Source organism: Nymphalis io, chromosome 17, assembly GCF_905147045.1.
Source record: "Nymphalis io chromosome 17, ilAglIoxx1.1, whole genome shotgun sequence".
Classification (NCBI taxonomy): Eukaryota; Metazoa; Arthropoda; class Insecta; order Lepidoptera; family Nymphalidae; genus Nymphalis; species Nymphalis io.
In genome coordinates, this window is record NC_065904.1 from 923,538 (window position 1) to 937,207 (window position 13,670).

A 13,670-nucleotide genomic window follows, 5' to 3' on the forward strand; every position below is an offset into this window, starting at 1 on the left:
GGTGCGTCCGGCACCGAATGAGTTAAAATATGTCAACGAGACGAAGCAGTGGATAGCAATGCGCCGGCGTAAAATACTTCGTCCAGTCATTCAAGGTACGGGCGAGGTTGACACACAATTAACAGCAATAGAAAAATTGCGTACTATCCATCTGTGGTCACTTCAACATGACACTACTTCCGAAGTTGTACAGGCTTATATGCAAAAGAAAAAACCTATGGAAAACACGTATATTGTGGAGAAGTTAGATTTAAAGCATAAAAGGTACGCTTCATTTGTAATACTATGTACAGTACCAGAAAGTTTATTTTTGTTTTTCATGGAGGCGGAAAATTGGCCCCCAAATGCGAGATTAAACGAATGGTTTTGTAGGAGAAACACCAGCGATCTACGACAAAATAAAACATGGGTCAAGTAAGTCTAGTAAAGATAGCGAGTGTTTAGTGTTATACTATCAAAACGTACGTGGACTACGCACGAAGTTGCACCAACTAGCTGCCGAAATTAGTGCTTCGCAGATTGATGTATTTTTATTAACGGAGACATGGTTAACATTGAAGACGAAGAGGTTGTGCCCCAGGGGTATACTAAGGGAAGACCGGCCAGGTTCGAAACGTGGTGGTGGGGTTTCTATCATAGCAGCTCCACGATTTCAGCTTAGACGGATATGGTGTCGATAGGGTGTGAACTAATTTGTGCAGGATTAATATACTAAACCATCTATTGGTTACTCTTGTGTGTATTTATATTCCGCCAAATACGGACGAAGATAAATATTTGCTAGTGTTTAAAGTTATTGAATTAGTTTGTGAGAAATTTGAAAAATTTTTAATATGTGGGGACTTCATCATGAATCCATAAATGTTAATATTAACAACAACTTTGAGTATTTACTGGAGTTTTGCGAACTACAGCATGTGAATAGCATTCCTAATAGCTTCGGAGGGTTACTGGACATGGTTCTGGCCAGTGTGCCGTTGGGCGATGTCTCTGTGCATCGGGCCACAGATACACTCACACTGCCAGACACTTACCATCCTCTTATTGATATAGTAGTTGTCCGCAAGCTAGAGGCAAACAATAGTATTTCGTCAAGTGAACAGGTTAGTGATGTTGGAACCAGGACTGAATGGGATTTTAGACGAACTGATTTTTATACACTGTGTCAGAGTTTAAAGAGTGTGAACTGGTAATCAGTGTTTAATATGACTGATTCCGACACAGCTGTGGCAGAATTTTATGTTATTCTTAATAACTGTTTAAATAACTGTGTTCCCCGTAAACCGCATTGGGCAATGCAGTCTCGGTATTGTTACCCTGTGTGGTACTTGCCATCAACTAGGCGCTTCATTAGATTCAAAGCGCATTTTCATCGTTTATATAAAAAAACCTTACATTATAAATTCCGTGTTAACATTTTCCTATTATAGAGCGGTAGTCAAATTAAGCATTAAAGCGGACTTCCAAATATATAAAGATCGGTTTAAGAAGGATATACGATTTGATCCGTCGACGTTTTGGGGCTATGTAGCGTCAAAACGTAATAAAGGGAAAAACGGAGATCTATTTTAAATAATGGGAGATCAGTACCAGACAGAGAATGTGCTAAGCAATTTGCTGAATACTTTAGATCTGTGTATTCAGATAAACCACCTAAGTTAGATGCACAAAGAGAGGCAGAACAGGCTGAGGTGTCTAACCGACGCATCCATATATGGTCTTTGAGTCTGGCCGATGTGGAGCTAGCTCTTGAAAATCTCAAATCAAAAAGGTCCACTGATCCAGACGGCATTCCGCCATTCATCATTAAATATTGTCGGTCAGTGTTTGCTTCCCCTTTGTTGTAACCGGAGGCAGTATGTGCAGTTTAATAGACAACTCTCAGAACCGTATTTTACGTTTTTCGGAATAAGTCACGGTTCCAATTTAGGGCCTCTTGAGTTTCTGATTTTTATTAACGATTTGCCTGATGCTGTTAGTGCAGCTTATAGTTTGTTATTTGCAGATGATTTGAAATTATTCTTAAAAATCAAACCGCCATCGGATTGCTTGATGTTACAAAAAGACATCCAAAATGTTGAAGAATGGAGTAAGCGAATAAAAGGCACATATTTAGAGATGTTTCATTGATCAACAGGTTTAAACCGGAAGTGATCACCGCTTGGTTCGAGGCACTCTAAATATCAACTTAAAAGCCGAAAGATCGAGAATGATGAGGTCTACTCTCCGACCTACCACGTTCCAAGCTGCTCAAGGCACCGAAAAGTTCCAAATGGAACTTCAAAATCAATTCACCGCGTTGGAAACCATAAGCAGCATTGATGAGAGAACCGACACGCTGGTCAAAATACTGCAAAACACATCCCGCAAGTGTTTTCCGCCACAGAGAAGAGACAACGCACCAAAACTCTCTGCTGAGACACTCGAGCTCATGAGAAAACGACGAGAACTACCATCGTTTTTGTCAGATAAGGCCTTAAACCGAACAATAAAAACGCTGACGCGACGCGATCTCCGACGCTCCAATACCTGTGCCATCAAGGCTGCGATTGAGCAAAATCGGGGATCGAAAGTGTTCGCTCGCAAGTTTGGGAGGCCGCGTCTGACAAAACTTAAAACTGAAAATGGTGGGGTCGTTACCTCTAGGCCTGAGATTGTCGGAGAAGTAGAGAGGTTTTATGGGCAGTTGTTCTCTTCAAGATCGGATAAGCCCGTGGGAATCAGTATTGATGACCAGCGCGCCCCTCTTATGCGCCATTACTCCGAGGAGCTCCCGGTCGTTGACCAAGAAGAGATTAGGGCGGCTCTAGAACAGCTTAAAAACAACAAAGCTCCGGGAGATGACGGAATCACAACAGAGTTGCTTTATGGCAGGCGGGACTCCGGTCCTGAAAGAGCTAGCAAGCCTCTTTAATTCTGTCATCCAACATGGCAAGACCCCGGAAACGTGGAGCGGGAGTGAGGTGGTACTGTTTTTCAAGAAAGGTGATAAAACCCTCTTGAAAAACTACAGACCAATCTCCCTCCTGAGTCACGTGTATAAGCTGTTCTCAAGAGTCGTCACGAACCGTCTCGCCAGACGACTTGACGAGTTCCAGCCCCCAGAGCAAGCCGGCTTTCGATCAGGCTACAGCACCGTGGACCACATCCATACTGTTCGGCAGATTGTGCAGAAGACCGAAGAGTACAATCAGCCGCTGTGTATGGCATTTGTGGACTACGAGAAAGCCTTCGACTCCATCGAAAGGTTTTAGACTGGGCAGTGCTCGACTCATTGCAGAGATGTCATATCGATTGGAGATATATCGAGGTACTGAGATGTCTGTACAACGCCGCTACAATGACTGTCCACATCCAGGACTGTAAGACGAAGGCGATCCAACTGCGCAGAGGGGTGAGACAGGGGGATGTAATATCCCCGAAACTGTTCACCAATGCGTTGGAAGACGTTTTCAAAACGCTGGATTGGACTAGGTATGGAGTCAATGTAAACGGCGAGTACATCTCACACCTTCGATTTGCCGACGATATCGTCATCATAGCAGAGTCGCTGGAACAACTCACCGAAATGCTGCGTAGCCTAGGCGAGTCTTCCCGGTGTGTCGGTCTCGGTATAAACTTGGACAAGACCAAGGTCATGTTCAATAGGCATGTCGTGCCGGGACCGATATACGTCGAGGGGAAACCTCTCGAAGTTGTTAGTGAATATACCTACCTAGGACAGATAATACAAGTCGGTAGGAACAACTTCGAGAAGGAAGCCGATCGAAGAATTCGCTTGGGATGGGCAGCATTTGGCAACCTTCGTCAAGTCCTCAAGTCGTCTATACCGCAATGTTTGAAGACGAAAGTCTTCAACCAATGCGTCTTACCTGCCATGACATACGGTGCCGAAACGTGGACACTAACTGCGGGACTACTCCACAAATTCAAAGTCGCTCAGCGTGCTATGGAGCGAGCTATGCTCGGAGTATCTTTGAAGGATAAGATCAGAAATGAGATTATCCGGAAAAGAACCGGAGTCACCGACATAGCTTGCAAAATTAGCAGGCTGAAGTGGCAGTGGGCTGGTCACGTATGTCGTAGGACCGATGGCTGTTGGAGCAGACGAGTCCTAGAGTGGAGACCGCGAATCGGCAAGCGCAGCGTAGGGCGCCCTCCAGCCAGGTGGACCGACGACCTTAAGAAGGTGGCGGGCACCAACTGGATGCGGAAGGCGGAGGACAGGGAGCTTTGGCGCACCTTGGGAGAGGCCTATGTTCAGCAGTGGACAACGATTGGCTGTTGATTGATTGATTGATTGGAGTAAGCGGAATAGGCTTATGTTTAATGATGTGCTCTGAAAGTGCTCTATAATATCATTCACACGCGCAAACATGCCAGTCGAGTACGACTATCGTTTAAACGACGTTGTTCTAGGGCGGCAATCTACTATCAAAGACTTAGGAGTCTTGATGAGTGATAACCTGAGCTTTACCGACCTTGTTTACAATATTACAAAAACGGCATACAAATCCCTAGGGTTTGTTTTGAGGCAGTCAAAAAAGACCTTGAAAGTGTTTTTTAAAAAAATTTGTACAACTGTTTCGTCAGAAGCACGTTAGAAAGTAACTCATTCTTCTCATCTTATTTGGATTCCACGTGAGGTAAAATACACACTCATGGTGGAGAAACACCAAAAGAAATTCTTGAGGTGGCTTTACCACAAGCAATACGGATTCTTCGTAGGGTATCCTTATTGTTATCCTAGTTTATTTATACAAGGAATGACAGGATACGATTCCCTCGAAGTGCGACGACATATTGCCTTGCTAAGCTATTTCTTCCTGTTACTCAGGGGTACCATTTTCAATCCCTCAGTGTTAGAGCTAATATCATTGAACGTTCCTGACAAATACACTCGCGCTCGTCGACACAAGCTATTTGCGGTGCCTGGCTGTCGATTAGTACTGGTGAGCGAGTCACCTTTGATACGCGCGTTGACTTTGCTCAATGGTGTCCTGGCTTGGAATCCAAGCCTCGACTTGTTTAACTCATCACCTGCTGTATTTCGCAAAACTGCAGCGGAATACATACAAACTATAATAATTAAGGAATAAGTGTATTAATTAAATAAGTAAATGCTTTAGGTTCAACCTATAATGTTTACTTATATTTTGTAAATAAATAAATTTCAGAAATGTTTGTCTGACTTTCTCACGACCACCGTCACGCCACCATAATATTAGGTCCATACATACGAAATTGACTTTGGTCTACGGCCGTGCACCGTATTTCATATTATATATGTTATGAACTAATATTTTAAAAACTACCCTAATTCCCTTGCCCCTGCTTCGTTTACTTGAAATCGGTTAAGCGTATTCCGTATACTCATATCCTCCTCCTGGGAGTGCTTTTCTTGGTGAGTTTCCCATCACCATAATAAATACGACAACATTAGGTTGAGATGGGATGCGTGTAATGCAACATTTATATTGCACATAATACATTTATATCCGGAAACTTACTTGTGTGATGTTTACTACCAGGATGGTAAAAACAAATTAAAGATCGGGTACACCCAAGTCATAGACAACGTGGATATAAAAATACATTAAAAAACACATATGCAAGTGGTAACACTTTCTAGCTTAATACTTACACTTTGACGATAACTAGTTGTATTATAATACTGAAACTTTTTGAGTAGTGTTTTGTAGTAACAAATCATTTACCTGATGAATTTCCACCACCTTGTGATGAGGAAGAGGGTCAGGTTTTAGGATTTTGACAGAATATTTGAAAACTTATTTAATAACAACGGAGATCAGAGATATGCTTATGATTTTATGCCAAAAAAAAACACTTAAAATTTATTTGCTTTTTTTATATTTTGTCATGGCAGATATGTCGAATTGAATTATTTAATTATATGTTTTAAATAATTATTTCTTTCAATATATTTGAAATGATCAATTAAAAGCCACTCACCGGTATCCCACCAAACGTACTCTCCGTTACGCTTCGCCATACTAAGAAACTCCATGAGCACCTGCAATTCCTCGTCCTCCTTCAGTCCTTCCTCCTCGCCCGCCTCGTTACTTCTCGACTCCTCGTACCTCCGCAGCCTCATGAAGGCGTACGTTATTATCGAGTGGGCGTAGATCCGGGACGGATTGGGGATATTTGATTTCGAAGGCGGTAAAGCTCGGAGACAGGAGAGGGAGTTTTTTATGAGTTTGGGAGGGAGAGGCGAAGTACTTTCGAGTAGAGCGATGATGATGTAAGCTGTTAGAGCAACATTCGATGTCTCGCTATCTTCGTTTAAACCACCCTGAGTATATTTGAATAGAATTTTAATTTTGGAAAGATCAAGTTGTGTGTGCGGTATTTCGAATTATAAAAAAATGATTTTGTAGATGAATGAGGTGCTAGAGACTGTTGGTATACCTGCAGCTCGTGGTGGAACACGTGTCCGTCGGGACGGAAGCAGCCGTTCTCCATCTGCCGACTCGCCAGCCAGCGCTCAGATCGTATTATCACAGGGGGGACGGGAGCCTTGCCCGATATTACCTGGGTAGTATTACGTTTTATTTTATAATCAAGCTTTAATTGATCAATTTTGCTACTGAATGTCTAGTTCTAACCGTTAAACTAAAATTTTTCGCACTTTTGTGGTTTGTGACAAAACAAACTGAATATAAAATGTAAGAAATTTAGATTATAATACAAAGTACGGACCACAAGTCTAATTCATTAAAAAAATCCCAAGTGAATTGTCATAATAGCTCCCTAAGTGCCAGGACGATCATATTGTAATCTGTTTTTAATGTGTTGACTGAATATCTTTTTCAATATAAAACATAATAAAATACGCTGAAACAAACAAAGTGAAACAAGCGTACTATCATTACTATTTTACTGGTGGTAGGGCTTTGTGCAAGCTCGTCTGCGTAGTCACCACCCACTCATCAGATATTCTACCGCAAAACAGCAGTACTTGGTATTGTTGTGTTCCGTTTTGAAGGGTGAGAGAGCCAGTGTAATTACAGGCGCAAGGACATAAAATCTTAGTTCCCAAGGTTGGTGGCGCATTGGATATGTAAGCGATGGTTGATATTTCTTACAATGCCAATGTCTAAGGGCGTTGGTGACCACTTACCATCAGGTGGTCCATATGCTCGTCCGCCTTCCTATTCTATAAAAAAAATCAACAAAAGGTCGTACCTCATAAGCTCTCCTCAGATATCGTAGACAGAATGCGGTGAGCCAGGCGGAGGGCTGCGGGTCTGCGGTGCCGAACGCGCTGAACCCTCCCTCTGGGTGTGCGTATTGCAACTGGCGCGTTACACCTACGGAGGGGGTATTAGCTTAAGACGGTGAGTATGTATTAAAATGAATGCTCTTAAATTGGAATTTGCAGTTTTTTACCACTGAACAGAATTTAAATAAATATGGCATGTCAAAAGTTTTACCTCTCGCGACATGATCCTTAGCGCTCAGAGTCCCGTGCCCAGGTGTCATCATCTGCAGCGCCAGCAGATTAGTGGCGAGTCGCGCCATGTTCTGCTCTCCGCAGCCACGTGGAAGCTGTACCAGGCCATCCGCATCCTGAGAGGAGAAAAGAAGTCAACTCACACCAGTTTATAAAGAGCTATAACGAATATCTTGTAGTCACAAGCAGCCCCGGATTTATGCCTACCTTTAAGGCTTCAGCCCTATCTACCCAGGGAAAAATGGTAATTTTACTCTAACCGCTTCGGAAAGGAGGGTTGAAGGTCTCAAATCTCAAACTGCCTAGTCCTTGCATTTACTTTGTCGTAGTGAATGGGGTCATCGAACGTAGATATATAGCAAAATTATGTATTCAATAATTCGTCGTTATACAGTGTCATAAATTATGAATATCTCGATAATCCAATTCATGTCAGTATAAATAAAACTCACAGCAAGTAATGGTCCAAATGTGTCTCCAGTGGCCCAGACGGTCACGGATTCAGTACCAGCCACAGCTTGGACCTCGGGCCACGACCACGACATTTCAGGGATGCTTGTAAAATTTTGACTATCTGGAAACAAATTTATACCTGAGGCATCACTTTCGTTGAAGAACTATTTAATAAAGCCCAAATAAAAACACTTTTTGTGGAAATCCAGTTACGCCTGCTTAGGATTTGAATCCGGATATTTGTCATAAAAATTGTTTTTCTATCTATTTTTTTTATTTATTGGAAAAGGCACATCTACAGTATATATATTAAACAATTGTAAATTTAAAACAATTAAGTACCATCTATCTGATATATGTACCATTTATTATTTAGCCGACTGATGGAAATATAAAAGGAGTATGTCAGTAGCGCGTGTGAACATTTTGTTGAGCGACCCCCGCGGTCTCTTGGTCTTTTGCTCTCAGGACAGCGCCAGCGCCGAGCGTGCGCACTGACTGATTTAATAAAATCAACATATTGGACGACAATGGCGACCATTAAAATGGCAATTCATTGGAATCCGCGACATATATATAAACATGTAAATTATATATTTTAAAATTTGATACACATAAACTTCGGTAAGGAATTGCATAAAATATCATTACATTGCATCGTTGCGCAACTCGTTATACTGTACTGGCCGTCGTCGCGTTTGGACTCTACTACCACTTACCATCAGGTGGAGTAGAGTCATTTGCCATCCCGGACATATAAAAAAAAAAAAGATCTAGCTATGCATTTATGAGTGACCAAATAAATCTACGGGCTTTTTCTTTACTAGTATACACTATAGAATATTTTTTTTTATTAGAATTATTTTAATCACTAACCTTGACCACAGAGCAGGGCAGAGCGATGTTCTTGCACCGGAACACCTTCAGGGTCCACCTCGATGCGGATTACCACTTCATCACTGAAACAACATTAGGGTTTCAGCCCATTAATGGTTGTATACATATCTACTACAACGATTTAAGGGTATTGCAATATTTCAAATACTCTTAACTTAATAAGTTCCCCTTTTATATCGTCACGTTCAAGTTTATTTTGTACTAAAATAATCTTTTAATGATTATAATGACATATGTAAATTATGATTGTATCATGTAAACTTTTTTTTTATAAACAAATCTTTTAGGGCGCTCTCGTATAGTTCTTGCTCCGTCTGAGTTGTGACTGTGACGTCACTTCGCCCGTTCGTTACTGCGGGCGACTCTTTTGCGATACGCGCGTTGATAATTTCGTATTTATTTTATCCCTCCTTGTGATTTGACGCCCCAAATACGTACTTCCACTTGTAATAATATTAGAACGCTTATTAATATATTATTTTATGCTAAAATAAGAGTAGTATTTGGGTGAAAGCATAGTATACGAACAGCACATATTTTTTATATTACATAAGCATTTAAGTCTAGATAAGCGTAACGATGCCAGTAGCAGCGGCGCACCTGGCGCTCCCGCTGAACGTGCCCGCCGCCGGCGCGCAGGCCCCGGGCGCGGCGCGCGCCCGCAGCCGCACGCGCGCCGCGCCCGCGCGCCCCGCGCCGCCCGCGCCGCCCACGCCGCCCGCGCGCAGCCACGCGCGCCGCGCCACCGCCGCGCGCGGCCCGGCGCACACGCGCTCGGCGCCGCCGGGGGCCTCGAGCGGTCGCTCCGCCACCACCTCCACCTCGATCTGGGGAGGACACCTTCGTGATGATCGAATTTAATTAACTCTGAAAATTGGTAATCCGATAGCTACTGCTCGGGAGTATTTAAACTCCCATCTTCGATGAAGGGTTCGTGATCCGAGTGCGACGAATAATTATATATGATAGAAAAATATCTATGTGATTTGTAATTTATATTCTCATAATGATAATAACGATACTCACACTGAGAGGCTCATAGAGGTAGTTGAAGATGCGATATGGAACGATGATGGAGTCCCCTCGTTTCATTCTCTGAGGGCCGGTGGCATGGATGAAGAACTGACGGAACACCTGACGCGGGCGAAAGATAAAATTGTAAACTGTTTCAGATCTTCAGATCTTTTATATCTGTAACTACACCGGGACACTCGACAATTAAGTCGTGAAGGACATTTGAGGGTAGAATAACGGATGAGTTGGTGCTACTTAGCCAGAAGGGCTTGTTACCCTACAACAATAAATAAAAATAACTCACTTGAAATATAAAGAAAGTCCTCGCCCAACTTCCTTATATAACGGATAGCAGATACAGACCCAAGTATTTCATTCAAAAACGAAAAAAGCATGTTACCTGTAACACAGCAGGCTCCGAAATTGCGATACCACTCTTCGCAAGGCAGATAGCCGTCGCTTCGTATCGGGTGATGGAATCCGGTGCTCGAGCACTAACTACCACTGAACCGTTGGCACCCACGCCCACGAGGCGCCACAGCCATGACTAGACATAGGTGATAAATATTTTTTATCGTCGCAATAAAACACAATAACTTTAACTTACACTTTTTCATTGATCAAACTATACGTTTAGCTATTGAGGGTCGAACCAGGATCTTGAACTTTTACTTTTATAAAATAGGTGGGTGGACGAGTAAATGGGCCACCTGATGGTGAGTGGTCTCCAACGCCCATAGACATTGGCATTGAAAGAAATGTTAACCATCGACATCTCCAATGTACCACCAACCTTGGGAACTAAGATGTTATGTCCCATGTGCCTGTAATTACACTGGCTCACTTACACTTCAAACCGGAATACAATAATACTAAGTACTACTGTTGTAAGGTAGAATATCTGACGAGTGAGTGGTACATACCCAGACGAGCTTGCACAAAGGCCTACTACCAGTAAAAGACTATTTTGTGTTTGGTATTAAATACCTTCGTAATTGAAAGTGTTTCAAGTATTACCTCAGAGAAGTCACTCCTCGGCACAATGACGTCTTCAGTAACAAGTTTAGCCGGAGAGGGGCCGCAGTGTCTCACAATATTGCCACCGCCGAGAAGTCTGACTCCAGCAGACGACAGCCACGAGGACATGAGTTCGATGCCCGATGTGGGCACGTCGGGCGTGTCTGATGCTGTATATGAAGGCGATGTATAAATTTATACACATATATTTATATCTATCTTTTAATAATTCCTCTTAAATGAACATCCATTTGTCGACTGAACTATTAAGATTATGTGGACGTACTCGTATCGCCAATAAAATAATACATAATTATAAAAGACTAATATCTAACTGAGGAAACATTCCCCAGCGGCGTCGTGCTCCGTCAGGTTCCTGTTCGCGTCCACCAAGACCCGCAGCGCCGCCAGCAGGTCCGCGCGCAGGCCGGCCGCCCCCCCCGCCCCGGCCGCGCCCCCCTCCCCCGCCGCGCCCGCCTCCAGCACACTGAGCGCGCACAGCGCGGGCCCCGGCGTCTGCACGTGCAGGCGCGACAGCGAGCCGGGGGACACGTGACGGGATGCCCAGCGAGCTTCTACCTGCCATATGTCAAAAAAATTTTGAATCTAGAATTATTAGATCTTAGAATATTGATCAAAACCAAACAAGTACTTCTGCTTTATAATATTAAATTTAAAATAAACACGACATAAAAATAAAAATATTACTGAGCGAAACATTTTATTTTGGAATGTTTGAAACATAGAAAAACTCAAATTCGAAATTTTATTTAAAAACTTTAATTATACATGAAATTGTAAACCTGGTCGTTTGTAATGGGCAACTTTATTTAAGCTTATGTAATTGTGTGAAATATAATGATTACCTTATTGGCAAAACATTCTTCCAACTCGAAATGCTTACTCGCAGTGATCAGCTCGTTCTTATAATAGAAATACGCTACCAAGTGGCTGTCGGGGCACATCTGGTGGGACACTTTAATCGGCAGCATTATCTTGGACAAATGTCTGTCCATGAGAGCGTCTAGCTTCGACGAGTTCCTTGCATCTAAATTCTTATCGAAGATTTTATCGAGTTTCACCAGATTGGTATTGGGGCAGACGCTGTTGCGAGGTGACGTCTGGATCACGTTGGTGGTGCTAGTGATCGGGCATTGGGTGGTAGCACCCCAGCGGTATATGATTCCTCCGCGGGTGATGACCTGTGATCAAACGTCTGGTCGGATAAATGTATTACAGAGTTTAATCAAGAGGCAAAAAATTAAGCGCTCCAAAAAGCGGTTCCAAAAAATATTTTCGATCGCAAAGTTTTACTCGATGAGGCAAAATTTATAAAATGAATCATCCGACTTACGCATGGAATGATTATGCTCGGTAACTGAGGCGGCGGATTAAAAATAAATGCATTCAACCAGACGAGAAGGTCGTAGAATATCATAAGATAAAAGATACATCAACTGTGTTAGGAATAAAAGGTGCAAAGAGGGAGGGACCGATGATACGACAGAGAGACGAGGGCAGGCACTGACCACGAAGTGCACGGTGAGCGCGGCGCCGGCGTCGGGCAGCGCGAGGTAGAGCGGCAGCAGCGTGCGCGCGCGCCGGTCCGCCCGCAGCGCGCCCAGCGCCGCGCGCGCGCCGCCCCCGCGCGCCCCGCGCGCCCCGCGCGCGCCCAGCCGCGCCGTCGCGTTGCGCGCGCGCGCCTGCGCACACACCACTCGTTTTCATTTAAGTCACACTGTTATCTGCCGGTTCTATCTAATTACATGGTACAACTATCCTTGCTTTAGTTTTAGTCTCCGACATGATCAATTTGTGCGCAAATTTTTATTCGAATCAGTTATTTTATTATTTTTAGTAATTATTATCTGTGAAACGAGAAGTACTATAGAACATAAACTTAAGCCTCCTTATATACTAATAATGTTTCTAGAATTATTCTATTTTAGATGACACAAGGAGTATTTAATATGAAAATAAACTAATCTGTCGGAAAAACAATATAAACAATAGAACCATGGATTTACTTAATGGAGTGTCTTGATAATGTGTCAAAAATAAATCAATTAAAAATAATTACTATAAGCTCGCAAAACAAAGTTAGACAAGATACGAATTTACAAATAAAAGACTAAACTTAGATAAATTCCGAGCACTGAACCAAGAATTTCTTTTACAATACACCTGATGGTAAGTGGTCACTACTATAAATAATCATTGGCGCTGTAAGTTATAAGCCGCCAATGCGATGCAACCTCAGTAATTAAGACGGCATGTCACTTGTAACTATTTTATAACAAATATTTTATATGCACATACAGGGTTACAGGGTAATATGTCACGATCCTTTTAAAGGGTTATAGTTCAGGACAATAGCTATCAAATGACCCCCAAAATGCTTATGCAAAAGTGTATCGTTTTCGAGTTATTAATTTTTTAATATTTTTTTTATTTAAAGGATGATTAAGATTCTAAAATTCAATAAAAAAAAAATCAACGTATTTTCCCTATTTTTTTTTTGTATTTCTTGCTAGGGTACATCCTAGTTAATAATAACCAGTTATAAAACAAAAACAATCTTCAAGCATTTTTAAATTACAGATCCAAAACTGTACAACTTTTCGATTTTTAATTTTGATTCTTTAAGTTACTCGCAATTTTTTTGTAAAAATCACTATGGCTCTTATCGTGCGGATCATTTTAAAAACATCTGCGTTTCCTTAGCTATCCATCGGTACATAAAAAGTACAGTAACAATCATAAACTCAGGAGAAAATTAGATAACAAAGAGACCAGGTAGGAAATTCTAAGA

At 42.3% G+C, this 13,670-nt stretch overlaps 1 protein-coding gene across 1 annotated transcript in view; it reads right to left on the bottom strand.

Moving 5' to 3' along the window:
• Positions 1 to 13,670, bottom strand: part of LOC126774702 (alpha-2-macroglobulin-P-like) — a 55,638-nt gene that overhangs the window by 12,076 nt on the left and 29,892 nt on the right. The window contains exons 10-22 of the mRNA XM_050496239.1: positions 12,388 to 12,561; positions 11,725 to 12,060; positions 11,194 to 11,437; positions 10,859 to 11,028; positions 10,242 to 10,388; positions 9,854 to 9,961; positions 9,428 to 9,654; positions 8,807 to 8,889; positions 7,930 to 8,051; positions 7,458 to 7,593; positions 7,210 to 7,334; positions 6,433 to 6,555; positions 5,974 to 6,316 (exon numbers count right to left, since the gene is read on the bottom strand). Of these exons, the coding sequence (XP_050352196.1) occupies positions 5,974 to 6,316; positions 6,433 to 6,555; positions 7,210 to 7,334; positions 7,458 to 7,593; positions 7,930 to 8,051; positions 8,807 to 8,889; positions 9,428 to 9,654; positions 9,854 to 9,961; positions 10,242 to 10,388; positions 10,859 to 11,028; positions 11,194 to 11,437; positions 11,725 to 12,060; positions 12,388 to 12,561 (2,338 nt within the window). The remainder of the gene's footprint in view (positions 1 to 5,973; positions 6,317 to 6,432; positions 6,556 to 7,209; positions 7,335 to 7,457; positions 7,594 to 7,929; positions 8,052 to 8,806; positions 8,890 to 9,427; positions 9,655 to 9,853; positions 9,962 to 10,241; positions 10,389 to 10,858; positions 11,029 to 11,193; positions 11,438 to 11,724; positions 12,061 to 12,387; positions 12,562 to 13,670) is intronic.